At 43.1% G+C, this 27,988-nt stretch overlaps 2 protein-coding genes across 2 annotated transcripts; both read left to right on the plus strand.

Moving 5' to 3' along the window:
* The first annotated feature begins 1,515 nt into the window (after positions 1 to 1,515).
* Positions 1,516 to 3,008, plus strand: LOC126564584 (protein-serine O-palmitoleoyltransferase porcupine). Its single transcript, XM_050221661.1, has one exon. The coding sequence runs from the start codon at positions 1,516 to 1,518 to the stop codon at positions 2,998 to 3,000; it is 1,485 nt and encodes a 494-aa protein (XP_050077618.1). The 3' UTR covers positions 3,001 to 3,008.
* A 7,318-nt stretch (positions 3,009 to 10,326) lies between these two features.
* Positions 10,327 to 27,755, plus strand: LOC126565450 (sarcoplasmic calcium-binding protein 1). Its single transcript, XM_050222632.1, has 6 exons — positions 10,327 to 10,387; positions 11,615 to 11,714; positions 17,593 to 17,759; positions 19,755 to 19,835; positions 27,215 to 27,367; positions 27,516 to 27,755. The coding sequence occupies exons 2-6, from the start codon at positions 11,663 to 11,665 to the stop codon at positions 27,636 to 27,638; spliced, it is 576 nt and encodes a 191-aa protein (XP_050078589.1). The 5' UTR covers positions 10,327 to 10,387; positions 11,615 to 11,662; the 3' UTR covers positions 27,639 to 27,755.
* Positions 27,756 to 27,988: the final 233 nt, after the last annotated feature.

Genomic DNA, 27,988 nt, shown 5'->3' on the forward strand with positions numbered 1-27,988 from the left:
CGTTTTCGTCTGATGCCTAGCATGAAAAAATGTAAACAAAGCATACTGCCAATACAGAGTTGCACACCCATATCATCATCAGCTGTTCATGAAATTGGATAGTAGGGTAGTGCGCGAGGCCACACATTTCTCAACACGCAGTGAAAGGAGGTGAAAGTTGTTGTTTTGGATGAAAACGCTTTCGAAGACGGATATTCGTATCACAACAAACGGGAGCAAAAACTCGCGCTGACGCAGTACGCACGGTTCCCGGTGTTTACAAAAATCTTCCCGATTGACAGCAACTACTACGACCACCGTAGGTAAAGAAGAAACCTCACGGAGTGAAAAATCGATACCCACACTGTGTGTGGTGATCCGATCGATGGATGTTGCTAAACCACTAATCATCACCCCACCGAATGAATCAGACCGTACGTTTCATTCAATTCCTCTGATTACGCTTATCAGCACTGTGTGTGTGGAGTGCGATATTACGCATCCGTAGCTGTGTGGTGGAAAAATCTCCAATAATCGACACACTTTGTGTTCAAGGTGGTGGCAGACATTCTGAACTTCCGCAGAAAGGGGTGGCGTTTCTTGAAACCACCTTTTCTGCCATTTTCCAAACGATTTCCAACCAAACTTCACTTTCCCCGGGTCGCTTACCTTAAGCGCTGCCTTTTGCACACAGCAGTGCAGCATAGTTAACTTAATTTTTATCACAATTTCTAACGAAAACTAACAGCATCACAGTACGAACTTGCACACCCTGCCACCATCTTGGATTTTGATAAAAACCTGACATAAACAAAGGCAACTGTCATTCCGTAACGCTAGCTGCATTACATCAAGCCACAATTATACGTTACGTGCAAGGAAACGCTACAAATGTTATGATTTGATTAAATGCCCTAGGACGCGGTGCTATGAATGGTTTTTAGTGGCTTGTAGTAAATTTGGATAGTTTTTCTATCTAACTCTATACAGTAAATGTGTCCTGCAATGATAATGTAGCGTACAAGCATCTCGAAAATAATTAAAACCACTGCATACAGATACCATTTTGCGACTTGGACTCACTTGACAGCAGACGACAACAACAACAGCCGGCGTTTGTTTACTTTTGAAATTATCTCCAAAAGCCATATTCCAACAACCGAAAGCAAACCCCATTAACTTCCAAGCCAATTTTAAGGCTAATTAGCGTATGAAAAACACTACAAAACAACAATAATCGATGTGCAATTAGTGTCGCATGGCTGTACACAGTGGATCACTTCTAGCGTGCCCGATCGATGGCCTGATAACAACAGAAGACGCAAAACAGTGAACAAAACGATCAAACGAAACATGCAGAATGTAAAATATTGTACGCTTTTCGATAACCATTTTGCCTTTCCCGTCTGCGAGTGAAATATTCCAGTGAACTACATTTGGAACGGTGATCCGGCAACGAATTTGCGTAAAACTAAACCTCCATCGATTGTGCGTCGAAGATCCGGGTTTCCTAAAGCTTCCTACAATTACACCAACATGGATTACTACTACGATGATTACTACGACGAGTATTACGAACATCCGGACCAAATGGCTGCACGGTTAATGCAGCGGGAATTCAGCTTCGAAGAAACGATTACGAATTGTGTGCATCCGTCGCTTCGCTTTGCAGCACAGTACATGACAAATTTCGTCGCCATCAACTTGCTGTTCAGTATATTGGTTGTGTGCGTGAGGAAACTGTTTCCCAACTCCCACCGTTCGCTACACATGCTGAGCAGCATATTCGGTGCCATTCTGTTGTACCGGGTAATTGATCACCGGTTCTACCATTTCCTACAGCTGGCCACCTCGCTGTACGTGGTGCAATGGACGCTGCATCGATGGTTGTCTGGGAGTGGACGATACATCAAAACTCCCTTTATCGTTATTGCTTACGGGATTGGGAATCTTCTTCTGAGCGAACTGCTGGAACCCTCGCCGGAAACGTGGAATCGCATCCGTGGAACGCAGATGATCTTACTGATGAAGGCACTATCATTAGCGTTCGATACGGAAGAGAATCAGAACCTGCGAGGTCAGCTGAACGTTCTCTCATACACCGGATATATCTTGTGCCCAGCAAATGTCGTCCTCGGACCGTGGATCTCCTTTAGCGATTATTTAAACATCTGGAAACCATCGTACGGGAGCGAAACGAAACATAACCGATCGTCCGGTGGACGACTTTTGATACACGTGTTCCGGATACTAGTCAGTGCGCTTATGGCAGTTGGATTCTTACTAACCTCGAACTGTATGATCGATTACCTTTTGTCCCCGGTAGCCAGCTGGAAATGGATCCGTGCCTATGGGCGAGCGCTTTCCTTCCGTACCAGTCATTATTTCATCGCTTACCTGTCCCAGTGTTCCATGATTGCTGCCGCTGTCGATTGGAACCGGGCGGAAGATGAGCGATCAATAATGTTACCCGTGAGTTCGCTTTACCGTGTAAGCTCTCCGATGGCTGTGGAGTTCCCTCGCTCGCTGGTACAAGTCGTAACGGCATGGAACATTCCGATGCACCTGTGGCTGAAGCGTTACATCTTCCGCACGACTAAACGACCCTTTGGAACGGCGGCTGCAATCGCGCTCACGTACATCATTTCCTCGCTGCTGCATGGATTACACTACCGACTGTGGCTAACACTGCTGACCATCGGTTCGTGGACGTTTGTGGAGCATGAAATCCGCAAGAAGCTAGCCACGATCTACTCGGCGTGTATTCTCGTTGGCAAGTGCCCCAGTACGTGCACCGTACATCAGCACCGGAGCAAGAGTGTGTTCTGCATCATCATTAACGCGCTGTTCTTCGCACTGAATGTGTTCAACCTAATCTACCTTGGATGCATTTTCGAAACAACGGAAGGACCCCCGGAAGAAGCTGATCATGATAAATCGTTGTTCGGTCGTTGGACGGAACTAAATTATGCTTCCCATTGGCTGCTAGTGTTTGCCTATCTGTTCTATTTCATTATCTGATAGATAGTGGTAGTTTTTTCCATTTTTTTTACCATCACATAAGTTCTTCCCATCAGTATTCAAGAGGAACGTTACTGCTTTACAAGCGCCTCTAAATGTATAGGTGATCTTTAAAAAAATCAGTCAATTTAGGCCTGTATCAGTGAGCACAACTACTAATAATGTGATATGTTTCGAAAGTAAAGTAAAAAAAAAAACACACACAACGAATTATAATCTTAAAAACGGCTAGAATAGCTTCAACTAGTCGGTAGAGCTACTAACAAATTATCGCTCAGTATTTGCAGCTGCTTTCGATCGCTCTCTCTCTTTAAACAATAAAATACAAGAACATTGAAAAAATAAATGTGTTTCCAATGTATTTAATGTGTGAATCCAAAAAGAATCCTCCCTCTCGGTCTGCAAATTCAATGTGATAAGTGCTTCGAACTTCCATTTCGCTTAGGGCCTCCAAGGAGCTGAATTCTCCACTGGTTGCTATAATCCACTAGAATAGTGCTAGACAGCATGATCCACACAGGCCGAAGCCTTAGTTCAACATATGTCTGAATGGCAACGATACAGGCGATATCGAAATAAACGCAGAAGTCTGTAGAGAATCTTTGCTAGATGAAGTTAATAGTGCCATCAAATGTTTTGATTGCAGTTTGAACGATGCATACAAGATAATGTACCCACATCTTCTCTAATTCCTTGATTTCGCTGACGACATCGGCATATATAAGTTTGGCAGAGTTGAATCCTGAGGATCAATGGGATGAAAATGAGGATCTGGAACTAATGGATCTAACTTCGAGAAAGATCCAAATAAGAAAGCAGAGCACCAGTTGATAGTGATAGTCCAACTGCTGTAGAGCGAAAGACGCCTCATACGTAGAACACGTCACAAAGTCTTGATCTGCCAATGATAAGAAACAGAATCGTAATAAATTAAGTTACAACTCCTAAGAGCTCTTGAGGCTGTAACCACCGATGACGAACTTCAGTCCTTCAGCGAGTGTTTTGAAAACGAATTAGTATTCGGACAATTAGTCCTCTCTTGCGGTAACGATGCAGTGAAAAAAATATTCATGAGTGTGCAATACTTTTGCCATGCGAAACAATTCAAATCTTAAATCGCGAATGGTAAAACAAAATCTGCAATAGAAAAACCGCAAAATTCTACGGCGGCATGTTCCTCACAGCCCATTTACGATCGCTTAAGATCAGAACAGAAGCAAAAAGAGTCCACTTTTATATTACTACACAGCAACGACGTACAAACGGTCGGCAAGGAAAAGAAAAGAAACACCTTCCCGTACATAATAATACGTATTGCTAGGCTGCAGTATGTCCCCGCAGTGTGTCGGCAGGGTTTATTGTAAAACCAGAAAGTGTCCGAAAATTATTTTTGACCAACCGAATGACCAACCACGCGCGCTCTCTCTCCCTGGTAAGGGAAATCCTCGTTTCCTAACGATGGTATGTATTTTTGTATGTCCTCTTACTTGGCCACAGACAATTCGCGGAAAGAGATCATCTTAATGTTCAGAATGATACGGGCCCACACACATGAGTTATATGACCCTTTCCTGTGTTCAGTGAAGAGATCGCTACAATAAAACCAAAACTATGTCATTTTTACTACGATCGAGTGATTTGTTGGGGCACCTTTTTGACTGCAGATCATCAACGGTATGATCCCGCAGAGCGGTAGTTTAAGCTCATGGATTCGATTTCGTTCTCCTTCTTGTAGTTGGAAGCTCTAGAAGATCAATCAAATATATGTTGAGGTGTTGTCTGAAGTCAAAGTGTCTTGGGTGACACGCGACCAAATGGAGATCGTGCGCCAAAACGGATGCCATTGAAGTCCCTGCATTAAAAAATCCTTGCACACCACCAACCGATTGCGAAAAACCCCCGGGGAAAACACCCTGCCAACAGAAAAGGCAACTGCAAAACCCTGACAAAACCACGTTCCTTGCAGTGTATACAGAGCAACGAAGGGTTGAACCGTCCCACCATACCGTATTATCTTTTAAAATTAATCAGACCCACGTCCGAACCCCGTATCGCTATGCCACTTTCCCAGTATTTCCGCAAATCTACGATCCGTACATTCGCTACCGAATTACCATATCTATGAAGTGTAAGAAAGAAAGGCAAACACGTTTAACATGTGAGCATGCAAAAATAAATGTGAACCCCAACGGCTTTCCGTATCGACGAATGCCGCGTTGTAGAGATTTCGATTCTTCGCCGTGTTCGCCCCGTACGAAGCAAAAGGGTTCCTTTGCCCTGCACGAACAAAACTTCGACCACACTTCATGCCACTGATACTGCACTTGCTTTAGAGGGTCCTTCCCTCTTTCGTTTAGATCATAACAATCTGAATGTGCAAGACACGCGCACCTGTCGTCAGTTGTCCGCGCGCGCTACAGATAAGAGCTCGGCGACGGATACACACACTGACAATGAACATGACATCAACTGACAGGGGCGTGTTGGCACATACGCCCGTCAGGATATTTTGTAACAATTCAAAATAATTACTAACCGTAACTATATAGTCTATTGCCACAAGATGGGACAACAGTGAGTGTGTTTTGTTTTTGTATCAAAGTATAACATTACCTGACTATGATGATTAGAAGGACATTCCTCTAGTGGATTATTAGTCATCTTGTTTATCTAGTGCAATTACTAAACCACCAGATAACTCCTAAGCGACTATGCAGATATAATATAGTTCTGTTCAAACTATACAGGTTAAGTGATAGCGGTTATGAGCTTCACACGGCCGGATCTTCTTCTTCTTGGCTTAACGACCTCTAAGGTCATGCCGGCCATTCAAAATGGCTTACTAGACTGCCGATACCACGTAGTTGGTTAGTCAGTCCTCAATACGGGATACACACGGCAGGATACGGAGCTCAAATCTCATCCGTTAAGTATTTTTCAATTTTAACCATTGACGACGTCCGCGATCAGATAGGTCTTGTGCTTATGGTTACCGAATACAGATTCAATGCTTCTCATGACGATCGATAACAAGACAAATAACCCCCCCCCCCCCCCCGACCCCTTCCTCCCTATATCCCTCTACAAAATAGTCAAACCATTTTGCGGAACAATCCAGAGTCGAGAAAGTGTCTATCCAAATCATATCCCTTATAATGCTTTGCTGGGATAGTTTATTAAATAAGGTTAGATCACTTTAGTTAAAGTAAATGTTAAGCCGCATCTACCAGCTGGAAGCTGTATCCTTTAATTCCATCAAAGCAATTGAACTCGATCTCCAATCAACTGAACACCAGCCATCCTATTTTCTTCTTGGCTGAATGATCTACTAGGTTGGGCCGACCCTCAAATACTAGACTTGCTGTTGAACCACGTAGTTGGATAGTTAGTCCTCACTACTGGCTAAGGATCCGAATGCCCTTCAAACATCGGCACTGCAGGTTAATTAATCATATAATAATTTGTTCATCTGTATTAGCTGTACACCACAGGAGAGGTCTTGGTATGTAATATCTGATTACCAGGAAAACGATCTGAATGGGATTCAATACCCGGTCCTGCCGTGGTTATTTTATAAGTATAACTTAGTTAAATGTTATACAATTTCTTCCTTGAGGACTGCCGAGAATAATAGGGTCCATGGAATCCCAACTCGCAATGTAAATTCACTGGAACTAGCGGACTTCTAGTGCTGGTCAAATAACTAAATTCTAATATCTCTTATTGATTTTATGAGCAATACCTGGTAATATATTTAAGGACCTTTTACCATGCCATCTTATCTTTATTTCCTTGTCTCTTTAATTTTGTTTAATTGAACCTGGGATGTCAGTTCTTTTCCTTCTTCAGGAGCGCTACAACTTCCAGAGATTTTGGCAGTTTTGGGCTGACTTTACCAGAAAAAAACCAGCGGAATTATCTGCATGTGATTCGATACCGACCCTTTAATGTGCTTTTAGGATAGGACCAGTTGAGTAATGGGTAATTTTAATCACAGATAATCAGTCATAAAGTATTAGCTGGCTAAACCGCTACAGCAACTATAAGGCTAAACACTAATTAAATAGTATACTTTATCGCTTGTGGATTTAATGTACAGACATTAAAAGCAAGTTAAAGGGACTGATGAGGAGCAAACGATTATTTTAGTAAGGACAGTAATGACTTTACTATTGCCGTACGAGATACATTAGCTTCACTTGACTAGATACATAGTCCTTGTGCGTAAAGCGTTATTAAGAGTCTTTGCAAGGATAGATGTATTATCTGTCGGTGTCCATGTGACATACGTCCTTAGAGAGAAATTAGCTATCTCCGAATCGTTGGCTTCCATCCCTTTTGCAATAAAAAATCCATGACCTCTAGGTGCATTGACTTCCCAACCCTGCTGGTTGCGCGATTGTCTTCCTGGCCTCGGCTTTAATTCGCACCACCGACCACGCACAGGTCAAAATTTAGTACGAACGGTAAATTTCCCGCCCCTGGGAGTAAAATTAGACCAGTTCACAGTACAGCGGCAGCAGACACGCGGAACATACCAACCTTTGCTCGGGTCGTCACCGGATGGGTTCTCTAGGTTCTCGATAGCCGTCGAGTGGCTTAACACAATGTGAATAAGAAGCGCCATCAGTGCTGAAAAATCAGCACCACCGTGTTGCTCTTGCTGAAGGTGTACTCTCTTTGTCTTGTTGAAAAGAGATTAATTTACGCAATGTTCTTCGCACTCAGGGGGTATGTCCCCGTTACCTCACCGCTCACCCGATCACCCCGCCAGTCCGACAACACCAAATGATATATTTATTTCGGTGTATGCTTCCTGTAACGAAATCTTTTTCGGGGACCGACTCCGAGCCCGGTATGTTGCTGGGGGCCTTCGGTGGGCCCAACCATCTATCCAACAATAACCGGGAACAGGAAGAACCCAAAGAAATGTTGCTTCCCGGGAATGCTACTGATGATGGTATCCGCGACGAAGCTGAAATGCAACAATGCGATGCTTCCCGGTTTTTTTTTCTTCCCCGAAAAGAAAAATGTGCTTCCAAGTGAGCTGATGATGAAGCACTTACATCAACCATTATTGACTTCATTCGATAAGGGACAAGAAAAAAAAAGAAACATCACACACAAATTTGAATGGTTCGCCAACTCAAAAAAAACGTCCTTCCCTATCATAACAACGATTATCACACGATCGTCACAGATTGTGATAAACTGTGACACTTCGGCGGGATGACAATCGGCCAACAAACATGAGTGTTTTGTCTTGTTTCGTGACACGTACCACCCACCTACACGCACATACACATCTCCTCCCACACGTGTGTTCGTTCGGGCGAACACCGTCACGCTTTTCAGCGTGGAAATAAAATGTGATGAAAATGACGGAAAGAGACGTTAGACTTTAGTGCCAGTGCTGTGCTGCCACGAGCCCCCCCTCCTCTCCCCCCCCCCCCCCGCTATCATAAAACGAATGTCACCTTTTTTTTATTTACACCTTCCGTATGAAAATTGGCGATTTATTTATCCCCTTTGCCGGTAACGATGGGATTAGAAGGAAGATTCCACTTCGTCTTGGCTAAACGATCAACTAGACATGCCGGCCCTCGATTACAACTTACTAGCCTTCCTACGGTACGGTTCGAATGGAATTTGAACCCCAGTCTTGCCATGTGAAGACCAAAACCACTGTCCCCTCAAACGTATCAAACTATTAATTAAAGATAAATATTTTCAACAAACAAGAAGCATCAAATAATATCAGCATGTCATCTGGCGCGCGTGTGGCACGTGGCCATTAGCAATAATAACAAAGTAAACGATACGAATTGATACGATGCAAATACTTTTGCACGCGATTGGCACACCAGTCAACTGCACGATCACTATATTTATGCGAGGATCGTGCCAGAAAGGAGAACCCATGCGAAAAAAAAGCAACTCACAACACAGCACACAACAAGCAGCTAAATTTTGTGCTGCAATGTGGTGTCCTATACTAAACTCTAGGCATTCTCTGTCTTCCCTCCTTCCCCCCCTCCCTCCGCTAAAAAAAGAGGATAAAACAAAATGAAAAAAAAACATGTGCCCGTGCCAATTCGCACTTAATTATTTAATTCACGGTTAACTGCACTGCTCCTTGTGTCGTTTGTTTTTCTTTTTTCTTCATTATTATTATTAAATCTCCTCCGGCTCATTATATTTTTCCCTTTGAGCACAAATATTGCACGTTCGGTTGTTGTTGTTGCCGCGTTGTTCGCGGTACTTCTTCCGCTTGCTCAATCTCGTTTGCTTGTTGCAATTTGTGTGCGTGTTTGTGTTCATAAACGCCTTGAGAAACCGATACGATCAGCAGCATTGTTAGTATGTTGGATCCATTTGTTGTTGCTGCTGGCTGTGTTGCTTCAAGCACACCACTCAACGCTCGCTTTCCCTTTCCGGCGCTCAGCTGGGGCTAGATTCACGGTAGTAGTAGCGGTAGTATCCACAGAAACCCCCGGGATCAGGCGATCGAATGTTGCACAAGGCGGCTGTTAGTGCGATACATGTTGCACGGGAGCTAAATCCCAGCTCTTTTTTTTCAAACGGGATTGCGCAGGCGCTAAGCTATTGTTTGAAGCCGAACGCGCATCAGGGGTTTTGAGATTTAGATCACCGATTAAGTGATCATGCTTAAACGAGGCGAGAAAAAAAAGTTCGTCAAATCGATCGAAATTAAATGGATGGATCGATTGAGAATTGATAAATCAAATGGAATGAAGAGAAAGTTATTGTTTTTTTCAAAAGAAATTCATAAAGAGAGCTTCTTTGAAGCGAGACAATAATATAAAAGGAATATGAAAGCAATTTAAAAATATATTTTATAATAAAAAATATGGTATTGAAACTGAAGTGATCATACCTGAATTATGTGTCAACAGTACTATAAAATAAAAAAATATTTTCCAAATAAAAACCTTCAATCTTTCAATCCTTTACTGCAAGCAAGGCTGTAAATTAAACTTCTGCAAACGTCACTTAATGTGCTACTCGTAAAATACTTTAAGTTCATAATACCCAACAGCCTAATATTATCATAAATCGACAAATTAATCAACTCACGCCAGTAATAAATTATTGAAAACTCAAACTCAGCTTGCTGCTTTTGGCGCCAAAAGCGCGAAACCCCATCGAAACGCGAAATCAAACCGAATCCCCGAAAACCCGTCGTCGGGTCGGGCCTCCGGGCTGCGCAGACTCGGTAGCATCCGGGCGGCAACAGTGGCAGCCGCTGTCGCGCAACATCCTTTATCAGCCGTGCAACATGGGGCCGGGAGTTTTTAATAAAGGGGACCACCACACCGTACCGGTTAAGATCGTTTTAGTCTTCGACGGAAGTTGGTTTAGACAAGTAATAAGCTCGCATTCGCACAAGTATTTCTCTGAGCCTCCGCTGCCTGAAATCCCTATAACGTGGTGTGGCGACGTTTGGTGGTGTTTGTGTGTTTTAAAAAAAGCTAAAAAAATAATTGTGTGTTCCTTACCAAAAACCAAAAAAAAACAGTTGGTGTTGTGTGTATCAATTCCAAAAAAAAAAAGTGTACCCCAAAACGCAAAATGAATCGCGAAAGCGATCACATAAAACGATTGCGGGATTTGGCACGCACCGAAAGCTGAACCGTTTGAATTTAGGACCTCAAACGAACTGTGTTTTGGACTCGCTTCTTTTTTTTCTGTGAATGTGAATGTCTCTCTGTGTATGTGTGTGTGCTTGTATGTGTGATTTATAGGTGGTGTCTACTACTTCACATAACTTTTGGTCCGAGGCTGTGTTCGGAACGAGAACGCAACGGCGAAAACTCCTACCGAACCTCGCAGTGGAAAATTCCTTTCTGTCTTGCCACCATTTTTTGTTCACTTGCGTGTGTCTGTGTGTATGCGTGTGTGTTAAAGAACGCGCTTTTCTTCATCATTTCCACCTATCGTCCCTGTACCTGTAATAATAATCTCTTACGGGCCACATGTAGAAAACAATAGGCCAACAGTTAATGCTGCTAAAATTAATGTGGGAACATTGAATCAATTATTTACCCCGCCAGTGCTAATAATCATCCTCTAATTCCCCCCCCCCCCCGCCCCCCCAATAGTATCTATAAAGATTATAATAGAAATCGGTAAAAGTGTGCCTAGTTGCTTTATCGATGTTAAAAGGGATAATTAATGACCTTTTCTTCAATGATGATAACACGCTTGGAAATAGATTTCACGCGAAAGTTTTTACTCTAGAAAAATGGCACACGATGGAAGTGTGCCCTTTTAATGCATGTAACGATCAAAAAGGAAAATTTGGAAGACACGCACCAAGAGGAACTCTTCCTTGTTACAGTCCTTAAAAACATGATGTGCATGATTTTGATAAAAGAATAATTTTTCTCACTATTCTGCTCATTTCAATTTAAATCTTATTTATATAAATAACTTATACAATCGTTGTAGCTAACCTAGCTTTCACCCAGTGCCTGCTTGATATATTTAAATATACTACTTATGCCCTCAAAGAATTCTAACAAATCACAATCTTTTTTTCTCTCTTTTCTTCTTATCTTGCACCATCTTCGCACCCTTCGCATCCTAACAGTTAGTTTCAGATTAGGATCTAAATTCCAAACACAAAACCAAAATCAAAATGAGCTACTCGTGGGATCAGCGTGTCGAATTCATCGTCCGTCACATGTACGGTAAGTGTTTACGAAAAGAGAAAAAAGGGAGGGTTGACTCCATTTTCTTTAGTCTTATTAACAATTTTCTAATGTCTTCTCGTCTGGTCCTCGTGTCCTTCCGGGTAATCCGGGCGGGGAATGTGGTTCCTTGCCGGAACCACATTCTTCAGACACCCTCGATTATTAATTATTCTTCTCGCACAAACGTTCATTACAACTCGGGCCCGATCCATCCACTGTCCCGGTGTGTAATGTGCGATATAATTAGGCACATAATAATAGCGGCCGGTCGAAGCCATTTCACGATGAGAAAACTACTATCTCCCGGGCTAAAATGAAAGATAGAAAGGGGTCTTTCGATTTTACCATTTTTTGTTTTCTTTACTACCCAGTGTAGTACTATTAAGCCAAAATTCTTTCGCCGTTCATTCGCCTTTCCCGTGATCGTTAGTAACAAATGAAAACTTGCGAGAATATAGGTTTACCCCAGGATTTGTTCTAAAATTAAAATATTAAATTGTGTACATTTCGGAACACTCAAAACCCCTGGGTGGGCCTGGGTTTTTTTCACTCAAGAATATCAAGCGAGCAAAAAAGATTAGAGTAGAGAGGCAAGATTAATTTAATACAATGAGCAAACGCAGAAAAAAGGTGTAACCAACACACACACACACACACACACACACACACACACACACACACACACACACACACACACACACACACACACACACACACACACACACACACACACACACACACACACACACACACACACACACACACACACACACACACACACACACACACACACACACACACACACACACACACACACACACACACACACACACACACACACACACACACACACACACTTAAATTCTGCCGAAGTACATTTCCCACAACCCGCCCTCGGTCATCGCCCAGCTAGCGGCAACAAAAGCGTACGTCGTCGGAGGGTGAAAAGTGAACAAAATGTTGCTAATTTTAATTTCACCCCGGCACCCAATTATTTTTATAATCGCCAAACTGCCAGCGACATTACCTGGGCAGGCGTGATACTGAGCCTCTTCCCATCCCCCAGGGCGACACGCCACCAGGGGCCCCAAATTGTCATCCTAGAAATCCTAGAAAGAGCTTTCTTTCTTCGCGCGTGACTTCCTCCTTTCTGTGCGTGTTGTGCTTGTTGTCGCCACGCATGCAGAAAATCGTGGCAAGGCTCACAATTAATACACCTTAAATCGGGATGCCGTATGCTCGATGGATCTCGCAAGGATCTTCTTCCTTAAGCGTTAAATCATCCAGCTTTTGTTGGATGTTGTTTGCCTACCCAACCCAAACCAGGAAATGCTACAACAAAAAACAAAACGCAATGAGAAGCTTCAGGTCTTGCTACTGGGAGGGGAACTATTTTTAGCAGCATCTTATAATACTGGTCTATAAGGCAAGGCCACTCACAATTGCGAGCGTGATGCGTTGGATTGCTAGTGGCCAGTGGCAACCACTACCTACGCCACATGCGTGCTCGCGTTTTGTACCACCCAGGTACATCGATAAACAAGTTTTATTGCGTGACATTTTGGTGTGGCACTAAAGGAAATTATACTTTCTTTGAAATGGCATTTGAATTTCGATTAAATTCACTTAATTATGGGATCTTTTATCTTTTACATCATAATTTACATTTACCTCACCCGTCAAACAGTCGATGGGAGGCAATGGCCGATGTATTATGCATAAATTTTGCTGGAGAAAAGTTGCATACTCTTTGCTTAACCTCCTCTGCTGTAATTGCTGTTGTTTGCATTTTTGGTAGATTCATCCTTGGCTCGTGCTCCAAAAACATCCACCTAAAAAAGAAGATTTTTATAAGCTCCACAATCGAGAAGGGTCAATTGCTTCGCTGCCAAATAGTTGAATTTAATGCAAATTTATATCAACCTTCTTGCAAAGCACGCGAACAAATCGTCAGCTACCAGGCGTCTCCATCACAAAAACACCAGGCGTCTCCATCGATAGGGGGAAAAATCGTGAATTTAGGCAATAATCGATGGCCATGTACGATTAATTAGCATGTTTTTGCTGCAACAAATAATCTAAAACGCTATTTCTTCTTTGCGCGTCTTACACCCATAAACCATTTCTAAAAGGAGACATTTCCCATTTTCTTTAAAGAGTCATCCTCAAAACTCTCCCAGACGCTGGGCGCGTGCATTATTAAAGCGATTGTTTTGAAGTGCGTGAACCGAATGCTTAAGACATAAAAATGTTGCACATACACATACGTTGCGCGCCCGTGCCCGTTACATCCCACACCGTTACAGGGAGTTGAGCAGGAAACACCTGTTGAGTGTGCTCGAAAGCATTTTTTGCGCCCTTTTTTTTGTTTCCATTTTGCTTTCTCTCGTAAGATGGTGCAACATGCCAAGGCGAAAAGTGAAGGTGGTCCTTCAAGCCCACACGACGGACGCGACCTTCGGCATTTCGGGCACGTAGCAGCAAACGGCAGCAGCACGTGTGATTTTGTACTCAAGCGTGCTCCATAATCATAAGCTATTTGCCAAAAAATGGAAGAATGAGTAGAACTGTAATTGTTCCGCTAATCTTTCTAATGGCATTTCGATTAGTAAGTGGTTTGTTTTTCTTCTTCCAGAAAGAATAAGGCAACACATCACTCAAATCAATCCGCCAGTCCAATCGGAAGACACTCCTCATTTCTCACACTATAAATTGGCTCAAAATACATGCTTTTGTGCTGCTCCACGAGTCGTATGTTAAGCGCTGCTGGATATTAAACCACAACGCTACGGCGATGCGGTCAACTAGAAACTCAAACTGACAAGGTAAACGGGCCACCAGCACCACCCATCCAGCCACTACAAGCAGGTTTGAGTGACTGTTGATTATTGGCGGGAGGAGCCTTGCCTACTAAGTCTTCAGTCGGTTGAATCAGGGCCTCGCGAATCCCTTGACGCTTCGTCGTCGTCGTCGTCATCTTCATCACCGTTCATCACTTTTCGACCTTTGACTTTTAACCGTTTTCCGAGAGAGCGCACTTCTGCCGTTTTGTTGTTCGCCGCTTCACCGTAAAACCCGCAGGATTCGTTCCACTGTGCGAGCGCAAGCTTTTCGGAACGCCTGGTGTTTTTTTTTTTTGTTTACTCCTTCTGCCGTGCCCTGCCCTGGTGGGAAGGATTTTCCTGTGTGCGCTTACTACCGCGAAGGCGGGCAGGATTGTAAGAAGAATTTTCCGCTTCTATTACACCGCTTCCAGCATAAATTTTGTTCCGTACCGCGGACAAGGGCGAGGTTGTTTTAGGATAGCAACAAACAAAAAATCCACACTTTGCCGTAAGAATAGCCAACATGCGGTAGATGACAACAAACTGGATCAGTATGAGATTCCGACAAGTGAAAGTGGGCATCTTGCGTCCATCTTGAGGAAAATCATAAGACATATTTTTTAACGGCCAAATGAAGCTTCCCTTTGAAGGCACCGTTTGATCCACCTCCGTCAGTGTTGCAACAGGGGTTTATTGCACATTTTTTGGATGTCAAACAGTCCGTTTCCTGTGGCTGTGATCGTCTTTTACTTGGCTTTGTATATCAACATTGGTAATTTAATTTTGGATACAATTATGTGCCAATCCTCCTCCGGATATTCTCATGCCATTTGGATTCTAGAATTTCTAGGCGAATTACTAGCCAAAAATTAGTACAACAAATTTTCAAATTTCAATTGACAACTGGTGCTGGTTTTCGTTTTTTTTTTCTCTGAAAGACAGCCACTACCAAAAGGTCCTCAAGAGAAATGAAAATTAACAAACGAAAAATTAAAGCCTGAACCATAAACCCCTGCCATGAACGTATAATCAGCAGAATGCCGAGGATTTTGTTCGTTCGTTTCGTTTGTGTTCCTGGGGGATAGAAAACCAGAAAATAAAGGACACACTTACCCGTTCCCTGTGACCGCCATAGTCAATGCTACAAATATAAAAGCAAATTATGATGAGAGATTGTACAATAATCTTCAATTTACCGCAATACGGTGGTAACCATCGCGATGCCAATTAACTTACCCGTAAAGCGATTCTTCCGCTGGTCAGGTGACTTGTCGCCCACTCCAGAAGTACCAAAAGTAGCAGAAAAATCACAACCTTCCTATAGCAGAACATTATTTAATATGCTGTACAGTACATTTTCCAGGCAAACCAACTAGAACTCTCCAGCTAGCTCCTTTAATTACTCTACTCATTTCCTTTGATATCTGAAACCAACCTGAACGTGTGCTGTCTTCGCTTGATTTGTCTACCTTCACTCTGCACGCACACGCCCCAAAGCGACCCAAAGATAAGAAAGTGCCGCCGTGACTAATACCGTGGATTAATGCGCGCGGTTTACGTATAATTTCCGACAGCAATTTCCTTGCCCGCCCCCGGGAAGAGTTGTTTTAATCCAACTAATTAAATACGTGCGTAGCATAAGGCGCTTTTATGCGTGAAAGGATGCACACAAAACCCGGCCACTGCTCTCAGCTGTGCCTTCAAGCTGGTAATTGTGGGTAATTAAATTCTGGCAAGTACAAAACGCAGTTACAAAACAGAATGGCAAGCAAGCAAGCAAGCAGCACGACAAACTTTCTCTTCACTCCCAACATGATGTGATAAGATATCGAATTGGTTGTCGTCGTTTTTTTTTTTTAGGTTTCAGTTCGTCATTTTAACAGTGATTACAATGGCTCGTCGATAGGGAAAGCAGAAAAAAAATAGATAGTTCCTGAGGGGCCATTTTTCTGTGCGCTCCGAAGTCATTTCGGACAGCAGAATGCACTCAGTACGAAATTTAGAGGAAAAATTCAATTAAAAAAGTTTTCAACACAGTTCGGGTCAGGTTTCGTGCTTGAAGCGAGACTGTCGGACGACGACAGCTTGCGTTGCCGGAGAGTTGCCGAGTTAGATTGTAATTCGTAATTTAATGTAAACCTTGCGCCAATTGATTCAAATGCGATTGTGTGCGCTTTTCTAAAACACTACTCAATTAAATGTCTTTCGCTTCCTACACGCACATAAAGATAGCTATCAAAATTGTAATCATAACCTTTTCCCCAACAAACAAAAAGAAGGCTTTCCAACGCAGAAAACCGATACCGACATTTTGCCCGTTTGCTAAAGCTCGGAACGAAATTCGATCGGTAAATGATACGACTCCGGCTAATGGACTTCAAAGTGCTCGTCAGCAGCCGACCAGCTTCTTGACAATTTGAATAAAACTGAATCAAATTATCAGCTTCGGTGCCGTTTTGCATGGGGCAATAATAACACGCGATTCGCTGCTAATGGCGAGGCGACTCCTTCATCATCATCGACGGGATGGGTGCCGAGTCAAAGTATTTGATGAGTGTTCGAGACATTTCGGCGATCAGACTCTTTTTAAGTAAAAATGAAAAGGAAGGGTGGACAAAAAAAACTTATGAACAAGCATCAAAAACTCGTTAAAAATCTCTTGTTTACATACCCAAACTGTGTGTGACAAAAATGTTCGCTATCTTTCTCTCTTTTGGGAATGTTATCGGGTAGTTGGAATGGCATGCCGCGAAAAAAAAGGGACCAAATTGACACACTTTCCCCTTCACAACACAGCAGCAGCCAAGCGATCCGTCGACTTTATTGCACGCCTCGTTCGCTCGTTAAGGGAATTCTTCGTGGAAGAAGTTTGAACCGAGAACCGTTGAATCACATTTCAGCCGAGTTCATAAGGACTTGTGTTTTTGGGAAGGAAGACCAAACGATACGATTTTACTATGGTCTTACTATGCGATAAGCTTTCGCGCTTGATAAGCTCTAATGCCGTACCTAATGTCTCTTTCCTTTTTCGCCCATTTGCCCATCCGCAGACATTGACAACAATGGCTTCCTGGACAACAACGATTTCCAGTGCATGGCCCTCCGTGCCACCGTCATCGAAGGCAAGGGCGAAATCAACCCGGCCCGCCTGAACGAATACAAGTTCATCATGAAGTCGCTCTGGGATGAGATCTCCGCCCTTGCCGATTTCGATAAGGTATGTAGTAAGATTCCATCTAAAAAAAAAACTACTCACACACACACACGCACACACAGACACACACACCTCATGCACCACGTGTTGTGCGTGTGGCTGGCACACGCAATCGAAGAAAAGCTATTCGCAGCTCATTATATCATTCCCGACTGCTGGCAACCTGTTGCGCTGGAAGAACGCACACGCCCCCATCCAGGAAGAACGTCCGACGGAGAGCCAGAGAGAGAAAAAACCTACCGCGAATAACTGAAACAAAAAAACATATATGGGTAGAAAGTTTTTCCAACATTTTCCCCCAGGTTCAGCTGGGATGTGCATGCCAACCTCGGGTGTTCGTCCCCTTGCTGTTTTGGGCCCGTTAGTATTGAAAACTAGTCCTGTTTGCGTTTTGTCTACCTCAAGGGAATCAACCAGGTACCGGGGCCGTGTCTATTGTTTCCAAAAGGTTCATCGTTTTGTGGCACCCGTCTTGTACACCCTAAGGAAAGACAAAGAGAGTGAGAGCTTCGTAAACGGTCGTCTTAAACTTTCCATTTACTCATAAACAAGAACAAGGCGAAAAAAATGCCGAGTTCGCAGACCGTTCTCCTTCCCCGAGCTTCCACCCCGAGCGTCTCTGAGGGTGGTTTTCTCTGTTCCATCCTCGGTGCGATTGTGTTTCTCTTCTTCGGTGCTTCAGCCTTTTCTATATTTTTGCTTGCACAGTGTTTATTTAACCTGTAGTATAGCACGTTCCCGCACTCCATTTCCACTTCTGTGCCGTGTCTGTTGAGTCCTCGAGCGCTCGAAAGGTTAACTTTAAGGAGAAGAGGATGAAAAAAAAAGAACTCTAAATAACCTCGAATCCGGTTGGTGGTGAAGTCGCTTAGAACATTCGCATATGGCCACACTCGTCTCGCTATGCCTGTACCCCAGAGAGAAAGAGGTCTGGTCCCCCGTCGCCTGGAATGGTGTAATTGATCTTGGCGAATGTTTTACGTATATACGGGAGAAATAATTATCGGAACCATTGGCAAATACCTACCCACACACACACACACACCTCTCTTCGTTTGCCTCCTGCTTCTTGTGTTTCGATGTTTCGCGTGCTGGTTTTGCCCACCCACTTTCCTGTGGTTTGGGTTTTGTTGGTTCTGTTCGAATGAAGAAAAAATTAGGGAACGGTAGAACCTCCTGCTTGTTTGCTTCCAAATCAACACCAGTTTTTTCCTGTTAATAATTTATAATTACTACAGAGAAATTGCGAGAAGCACTTATGACTCAAGAGGACTCAAGATCTCAAACACTGCAAATTACTATGGATGGTTAGAAAAATGCTTTGACCTGCAGAATCCATTGTGACGATTCTGCCAGCTCACTCAAACACTAAAAGTATCTATTTCTATCCACGAGTTCCAAAAAAAAAAATGCCCCGGCCTACACACGTACAATCATTACCCACGAGGAACAGTGTTTATTTATTTCGTCCATTAAATGAGTACACAACATAAAATGAAATTACCCATCAAACCTGAATCCACGGGTAGTAAATCCGAATCGCGCTGATGCCTTGAGATGTCTTATTTACATTCCGTACCAACTTAATTGTCTCACTAAGTTTGGGAAGATCTCGATCCCCTCTATCTCACCCTTTATAAATGTGTTTATCTCGCCTTCAAACTTCGGACATGGCTGAGCGCAGGGGTCAGTTGTACCTTGTGGCTAGGGATACGTGCAAAACCACTTATCACATGTGCGTCTGACATTGCTGCACGACGACGATATCGTTGTGCATCTTTTAGCTGCTGGACATAACCGCAAACTCACCACACACCTACACCGGAATTGGGAGTTATTTGCAGAGACATTACAACCCCTATAAGACATAAACATACACAAGTTCTGATGATGATAACCACCAAGACACACACACGCACAAACAAATATCCTCCAAACGGTGTACTAAACCTAGATAACGATGGATCTATCTCTAATTCTATCTTTTCCTTTCCACAGGATGGCAAAATCACCACCGAGGAATTCAAACAGGCCGTCAAGCAGACCTGCGTTGGCAAGCCCTACTCCGAATTCCCGAAGGTATGTATCACTCTCCGAAAAAGGAGCGAAAATAAACGAAAAAGAACTTCCATTTGTGAGCCTCACAAGCCCAGTTTAAGGAGAAAAGATGGATGAATGTTTGATAACCGTAACTGATCACCAAACTGGGAACATGCAGGACTTCTCCAGAGTCATCTCAACACCTCCATGTCCAATCTTCGGGAGCATAGTTTTCTTTTTGTTTATGTGTTTCTTTTAAAAAAAAAAGAAAACCCAATTTTTTAGGTTTCACACGGGAAGGGAAGCAAAATTGCAACTTAAACACCATTCCACAGCTATACATGCTCGTTTGTCCTCCCAGTGTCCTTCTCTTGGAGGTTAATATTTTTCCCATGCCCTCGGCAGAGTTGAAATGAAGCGAAGAAAATGCCATAAATATTTGATCAGCTCGAATGCTCGATGTCAAACGTCTGATCTACCGGTTCCACTACTACATCCGTTTCGCGCTCAGCAACAGTTACCTTCAGCGCTTCAATTTTAATGAATAGGTTACAGACTTTCAGCCGACAGAATTGTTGGAATCGTTGGTCACATTAAAGTCCGTATCGTGCTCCAAACAGAAGAGAGACGGAGAGAGACCTCACTGGAAATGGCTTTACATTTTACACACAAAAGAACGTTTGATTCGAAAGTATGGGAAAACTACTGAACCGAGTTGAATACGCATTTCGTGGCTTCACAGATATTGTTTTACGCAGTGAGGTTTCACTGTGGGTTGCCAAAAAAATTACTTTCCTAGAAGGATAGAGAAAAAAAGCACTTCCGATAATCCGTAACTCACATGAACATGGGTCTCTGTAGGAATTGCACGAAGCTAGTCCATAATCCCACCTAAAACCCCAGCTGATGTGTTTCGTAGTATTGTTTGGTATCCATTGCAAACTGCATTGGCATCATATCGAATGCCTAATTGCTACATCGGTTCCATCAGATCGAATCGACGCATCCATCCATCAAACTGACAGCTCATCTAATTGAGATAAGCTTCACTACATATTTCCGGCTTGACAATTGCAGAAATTACACACACAACACAACGCTATCGATTTTCGAAACACCCTACTAATTCGTCTACTATTCGGCTATCCAGCTGGTGCCAACTCTTCAGAGTAGGAGAAGCTTGAAGCCTGCTCTTTTCCTTCCGAGAGTTCCGAGCATCCAAGAAATCGGATATATCCCGCACACACACACATATCCACGTTGCGTTCAAATACAATGTACCAGGAACGCATCGATCCGCTCGCAAACTTGTCCCACACGGCCAAGTCCAAAACCGCACCAGGGTGAAAGTTTAAAATAACACGCTTCCAATAACAGCAAAACTCACCGCACGATGCCTGCCGTTGTGTCTGCAGTTCTTTTGCGCGCAAACATATGGAAAGTTCCCTGTACGAACGGAAGTTTTGCTCTTCCTGTGCTACCGGAAGCACGCGCTAAAGTAGGCGGCAGATGAGTGTGTTGTTGGCCCCTTAGATTTGGCTATCCAGAACCATGCAGTAAATCAATGTCTGGCATTTTGTCTGGTTTGATGGACAGGTTCGCTGTGCCTCTGTGCTGCATGGCAGATTATTTCTGTATCGATAACGCGTTATGTTGTTTTATGCAAATTTATGCTGCGTACTACGACATTTGATGATTGCTGGATGATTAAATGGACACATCGGGTTTCATCGACCACCAAATTTCTCTCTCTCTCTCCCTCGCTCTCTCGCTGTTTTCGAATTGATTAATGCCGATTTCTTTTGTCGGATGAGTTTTACTGTTCGAGAATCTTTTTAACCTCTTTCGGTTTAACAAAACAATGGAAAAACAGGCGGAACACTGAAGCCGGTTATTCGGTTTCACATTTCGATCAGGATTGTTTACCCGTGTCAGACTCATCGGACCGCCATAACCGTTCATCACGCGGATGGTCCGACCACGGGCAGTATGGTCGTCGGTCGTACGGTGCCGGACCACTGTAAAATTTGATATTTTATTAAACTGTTTATGTAATCCACTTTTCCAGTGTAGATTTTTTTTGTTTCAAAATGATTTTCCCGTTTGTTCTTCGAGGTTCCGCACTCCACGTGAACAGATGGAGACGCATGGTCTTTTTGGTATTGAATTTAATGTTTTGATTGCTCATCGCTCTTCCAGCTAGAGAAAAGAGAAAAGGCCAAACAGTTAGAAAATTTTAGTGATCTCCAGTCGTAATCTCCAGTCAATCAGAACTTCACTAATCATCCAACACTAATCACGCGTTTTTGTGGAGATCATGGCTTGTTACCAATTGGGTGGCAGCCCCTAAACCTTGCGCAGTCAATCATCTTTGCGGTCCGTTGTGGCTGGAACGAAGCATATGTGTTACATTCCCCACTTCAACTCTGCAACCCAGGGGTTTTGTCAACGTTTTTACTTCGCCGTGCTTTGACTAATTAACGATCAAAATGTAAACGATTCCTCTTTTTCCGCCCAACCAACGCACTGATCTTACGGGGAAGAGCATAAATTTACCTCTACTCCCTTGGCTGACAAACAAAAAAGTCAGATTCGTCGCTTGTAACGTGTCTGTTGATGAAGGTAGAAGAGCTAAAAATATGTACATTCCCACATGCCCCTTTGTGGGAACGAACATTTCTGAGAATGTTCCAATGAATTCTTCATCGGTAGAACTCCCCCCAATGAAACAACAAAACCACTTTGATATGCTCATTTCGCATCAGCTGTGTGTGTGTGTTTTGTCAGTTGATTTTTGAGAGGTTTTTTTTAATTTTAAACATAAACGACACAAGCGACAATCCAATCGCCACGCCACGCTAAACAACAAACGATAGAAAAAAAAAAACACACACACATCTTACTCATAATAGAATGTCACCCGTATTAAGAGTTCATCACTCAAAGGTATCGCTTAGTGGTGGAAGAGAGTCAAGGGGGGAACACACATCCGCGAAAGCGAAAGTGGCATGCAGCATCATTATCTAACACGATGGGCAGCCCCCTGAAAGGCTGGGAAGGCGTCAGAGAGCGCAGCCACACAACCATTCGGAGGCGGCGTCAGTATATAAATTAAAATTTATGATGTCTTGTACCCGTGCCAGAAATGATGAAAATGGTCACATAAAGAACAAGCGAACACACATCTTCTTCATGGTGAGGAGTTGTTCGTGTTACGAAAATGGTGTTTCACAATAACGGATTTTCCTTAAGACAGTGCGTGCCTTCCATTTCCTTCCGTCCCGATGGGATGTGATATGGTGCTCTTCAAAAGAAAACAGAGTAATTTAAATGAAACGTTACGTCTTTCTCCGATATACTAGATGTCAAAATTAGTTGACAATCCTTAGTTGTCATTGCGAGTGTCCCGTAATTCCGACAGAAGGCTCTACAAATGGGAATTATACTTAGAGGAACAATTTTCATCTTCTCACAGTACAAACATACTTCTTCTTCTTCTTCTTGGCTTAACGGCCTCCTCTAAGGTCATGCCGGCCACCGATATGGCTTACTAGACTGCCGATACCACGTAGTTGGTTAGTCAGTCCTCACCACGGGGGGAACGGTCCGGATGGGATTTGAACCCCGGTCCTGCGGTTTGAAGACCGCAAGAAGAAGTGCCGCTGTCGCTTATACCATCGGGCCCGATGCAAACATACTAAGAAGCATTACATGTCAAATAATTTTCTTTGCCCCCTTTTCATCCCTCAAACAATTAAGAAACTCTTCTTGGTCCCGCAATTCAACGCTAATGATGCTTTTGTTTTTCGCGAATAGAATTCTTGTTCCCTACACTTGCGTATGGTTAATTTCTTGCAAGGTCGATAAAATTAATCGCTCACCCTGACCATTACACGAATCGGGAACGAGTCTAGTACTTTCGCATGCCAGGCCCACCACAATGCCAGCTCACTTGTTCTGGGTCTCTCTGCTAGAAATACGTATAAATAACCACACACCACCGCCAACCAAGAGACAAAACCACACCACGCACCTTCCCTGGTTGGCCGAACGATTCTCTCACATCCAGTGCTTACCACCGTGTTCCGATGACGATGCGGTCATAAATCAGGTGCGGAAAACACACAAACACGGGCACGTAGAATCTAGTTCTGTTGAAGGGAGGTTGTGTGTTGTTTAGTGTAATAGAAGCTGGGTGTGAGAAATGAAAACATAATCCGGGAAGTTGGTCGGCAGCAGCGTGTACTGGCGAGAGTACACCACGAAACTTGGAATTTTAATTTGTCCAACGGGGTTTGCTGCACCGTTTATTGGCTCACAATTGGGTACTGAGGTTCCTTCTTTCTTTTTTTGCTAGCCGGACCAAAATCAAAGCATTCGTGGCTACTTAAATGTCCACTTTTGGTCCGTTCGCGAGGACTATAAATTCTATGGGCACAATGAATGTGGATGCCAGACATACAGCCCCGGTCGGTTATGCTCACACTGAGCGTAGACATTGAACAAGGCAGGACGCCTACGAGCCATTATGTCTAACTAGAAACAAGCACCCTGTTCGGGCATTAGGTTCTTTAGAGAAACGAACCTAAAGGGATGTCTCATGCTCATGTCCCGCCATATAGTTGGGGCGACATTGAATGGTGCAAAATTCCTTTCTTGGCCGAAGAGAGAGAGAAAGAACGAACGCAATGCGGAAGCTGCAAATTGATTGCATGTAATTGGAATGTAGTTCCTGGCAAAGGAAAATATGCGCTGGCCCTCTGTGTGCATAAGGGAGTGCAAAGGATCTTGTTATTTCTATCAACCATTTCGAAGCAGATCGGCTTGTATTTTTAATGGTCGTGTGTGTATAGAAATCCGCATTGAATTTAGACATTTTTGTTGGCAACCATCTAATGCATAGCATTTCGAAGCACTTCTTAAGACATTCCTGTGCTTAGTGAACCATTTCCCACTTCAAGCATAAGCCAATTTACGCTTCAAATGCGACAAACTTGCAAATAGGCTCAAGGGTAGAATTTTTCAAGTTACGCTTCATTACGTTACAGAGGTGATTTTTTACGGCTATCAAACATTATCCTTCATCAGAGAAACGAATTCTTAGGGTCATTCGTTCGTTAAAAATTTGTCTGCTTACTAATTTCTTCCATTTTCTTTTTCTTTCCCATTTCAGGTAAGTTCGTGCTACAAATACGATTAAAACCACAATATTAGAACGACACATTAAGTACACGGGTAAGGTGTTAGGTAAGGTAACGAATTTACAGTAGGTACGAACGCGAACCAGCTTGATGATGGTTCACCGGTGACATTCTCACATGAACGTGGTGGAATTTATTTTATAAATGTACCCTCACGCCGCCCCATCGTGCAGCATATCTCGATATCTCGTTCGAGTTGAGAGCACCGAACCCCCTGTGAAACATCTTCTTCGTACATTCTATCCCTCATTATGTTTGGCGCCCTCGGGACAGTATCCCCCTTCCCCCCAGCTGGGGTGGGAAACGTCGGATGATATTAAATGTAAAGTAAATATAGAACACGCAGCATTTTATTGTTCCACTCGCTTGCGCTGCTTGCGGAATTCAAACAGCAGCAAAAACTGCTACCGTGGAATCTGGGTGCTGTCACGCCAGCAGTTGTGGAGTTGTTGGAGAAAGTATGTGAAAAAGTATGTAGAACTTGCCGAAAATCATTGCCGGCACTTGCACTTGCCGGCTGTGGACGCCCCGCGACGAGAATAATAGAGTGTGCGTTCTGCGTATTTACAGGCGGTTGGCGCGTTGAAGTATGCCCTTGTATTCAAAGATTTGTGTCACTAAAATTTGACTTGGTGTATCAATTTTTTGTCTTTAAGTCAACATAAGTATATAAGTTTTGGGATATTATTTAGGACATGGTTGGTTTTTTGTTTCAATATAAACCTGATAGTCGTCGGAAATTGAGGCTGATGATTAAACCTTCCTATGCATAACGATTACACCAGATAAGCTGATAAGTAATCAAAACATGTGTGGCTTTTCTCGGGCGCTAATGCACTCCGAGGCGCATACATCAATTGCAACGAACATTGATAATTGAGGAATATTCTCGACTTTTTGATCAATTTTATCGATTGCAATGCCAAAGTGCCACTGCTATACGCATGAATCACTTAGCCCTCTGCATATTTGAATTTCTACAAAATCATTACCGCAAGTCGCTGCCATACGAATCAATCTCAACGCATCATCGAATTAAATTTATTTCCTTTCCTTGCTCCAAAAACCAAATTTATGCCTTTCGCCAAATTTTGATAACCCACAGCAAGGTCGCACAATATTGGCAGCCCATCGATGACGAACGCTTTATGGCATGCGAAAACAGCATGCCATAAACAATTCGGAGCCGAGCTTTGTTTGTTCGATTTCTGGTCGTTCCCGCATTCCATGAAAGCGCCGGCGGTTAATATGACATTTTTGGTGATATAATTTATGAATCGCTCCGTTTATTTCCATTGTCTTTCGATTTTTTGGTGCTTTTATTTGGAATGACAAAAGTAGCTATTTGCTGCCTTACAAGGGCAACAGTTTTAGGTTAAAGCATAACTACAATTTACTTCACTAAATTCCATTGCGGAATGCAAAGTGTAGACGAAAAAGAAATTTACTCGATAATCGCTCCCATTCAAACGCGCCATAGACACACTTTTTCCTCTGCAATCAACAACACGGGTGGCAGATATCTGTGCTCATCAATCCCCGCCGCTGGGTGAGAGTGATTTTGTGGCCGCTTATCGGTGTCGTGTTTAGGAGGGGGCACCCACAGACCAATGACGCCACAGTGAACCACTCACTCAAATTGGTTTGACCATAAACGTTAATGCTTGAGGGCTTCACATCGTGGTGTTGGGCGCGATGATGTGACCGAACCGACAGAGCCAGCACATTTTTACGTTCCGGGCACATAATTAAAAGGCTGGCTTTGTGCAGTGAATCGATAAAGGACGAGAAATGGGTGCACAAGCTCCTAATATTATTTTCGTCGAGAGGTTGTATATAACACTTCAATTTAATTTAAATATGTTGAAGTTATTTTATTGAATGCTCAAGAATATCGCGGTCCACCGTCTTGGAAAATTTTTGGCTTCTGTTACTGATGATTCCCAGAAATGATAAAAATAGTAACAAAAAAAAGAAAGAAAGCAAAAATATAAATGAATTGTCGAAAAAATTTAAGTGAAATGTAAAAATAAAACTGTGTCACTTTAGTATCATACTCCAAATCAAATAATGGAACTATTTAAATCCATCCTTTTTCTAAAAGGATAAAAATACACACTATTAGTTCCTAAAATTTGTCATACAAATTGTTCAAAAATCAAAAACCTTATCCAATGCTCATCTCGGACGCTCTTCCTCCTTTGTCTTGTTTTTCAGGCGATGAAGGCCTTCATTGAGGCTCACTACAAGATGATGGACATCAACAACGACGGTCTGGTCAGCATAGAGGAGTACCGTTACAACTGCATTACCAGAATCGCTGTCGATGACATCAAGCTGGTCGATGATTCCTACAACAGCCTGGTCAGCGTAAGTATCTCCTTTGTGCGCTTGTATAGTTAATGGGCAAACACGCATCTGCAAAAGGAAGGAGGATAACAAAGAAAATTAGATAGACAAAGGGATTGCGAGGACATTGTCCACTAAACTACTTGTATAACATTTGTACAATCGACAGGAGGAGGACAACAAGCGCGGTGGCATCACCCTGGAGAGATACCAGGAGCTGTACGCGCACTTCCTCGGCAACGAGAACGCCAAGTGCCCGGCCATCTACCTGTACGGCCCAATTCCGGAATAAATGTGTTCCAATCCAACAAAAAAAACAAAACATCATCATCAGCTCAAAAAGATCAACATCAACATCTTCGGCACATCCACCCCAGTAGAGTAGAGCGAGAAAGAGAGAGAGAGAGAGTGTGAGACCAAAAAGAGACATTTATGCTTAGATAAAGCTATAAGACGTTGTACCGCAGGAATGTTGGCTCCCAGAGGGACACAAGCGAGGAACCAGCATTATCCTGAAATAAGCACACACACATACGCGGCAATGAACGGCAATGAACAACTACAATAGCAACGGATATTGGTAGCGCAGGTACACGCAACACCATCAAGGCAGCAAGAAAAAGCACCAACAACCCTTTTATA

The sequence above is a fragment of the Anopheles maculipalpis genome, chromosome 3RL (genome assembly GCF_943734695.1).
Source record: "Anopheles maculipalpis chromosome 3RL, idAnoMacuDA_375_x, whole genome shotgun sequence".
Taxonomy (NCBI): domain Eukaryota; kingdom Metazoa; phylum Arthropoda; class Insecta; order Diptera; family Culicidae; genus Anopheles; species Anopheles maculipalpis.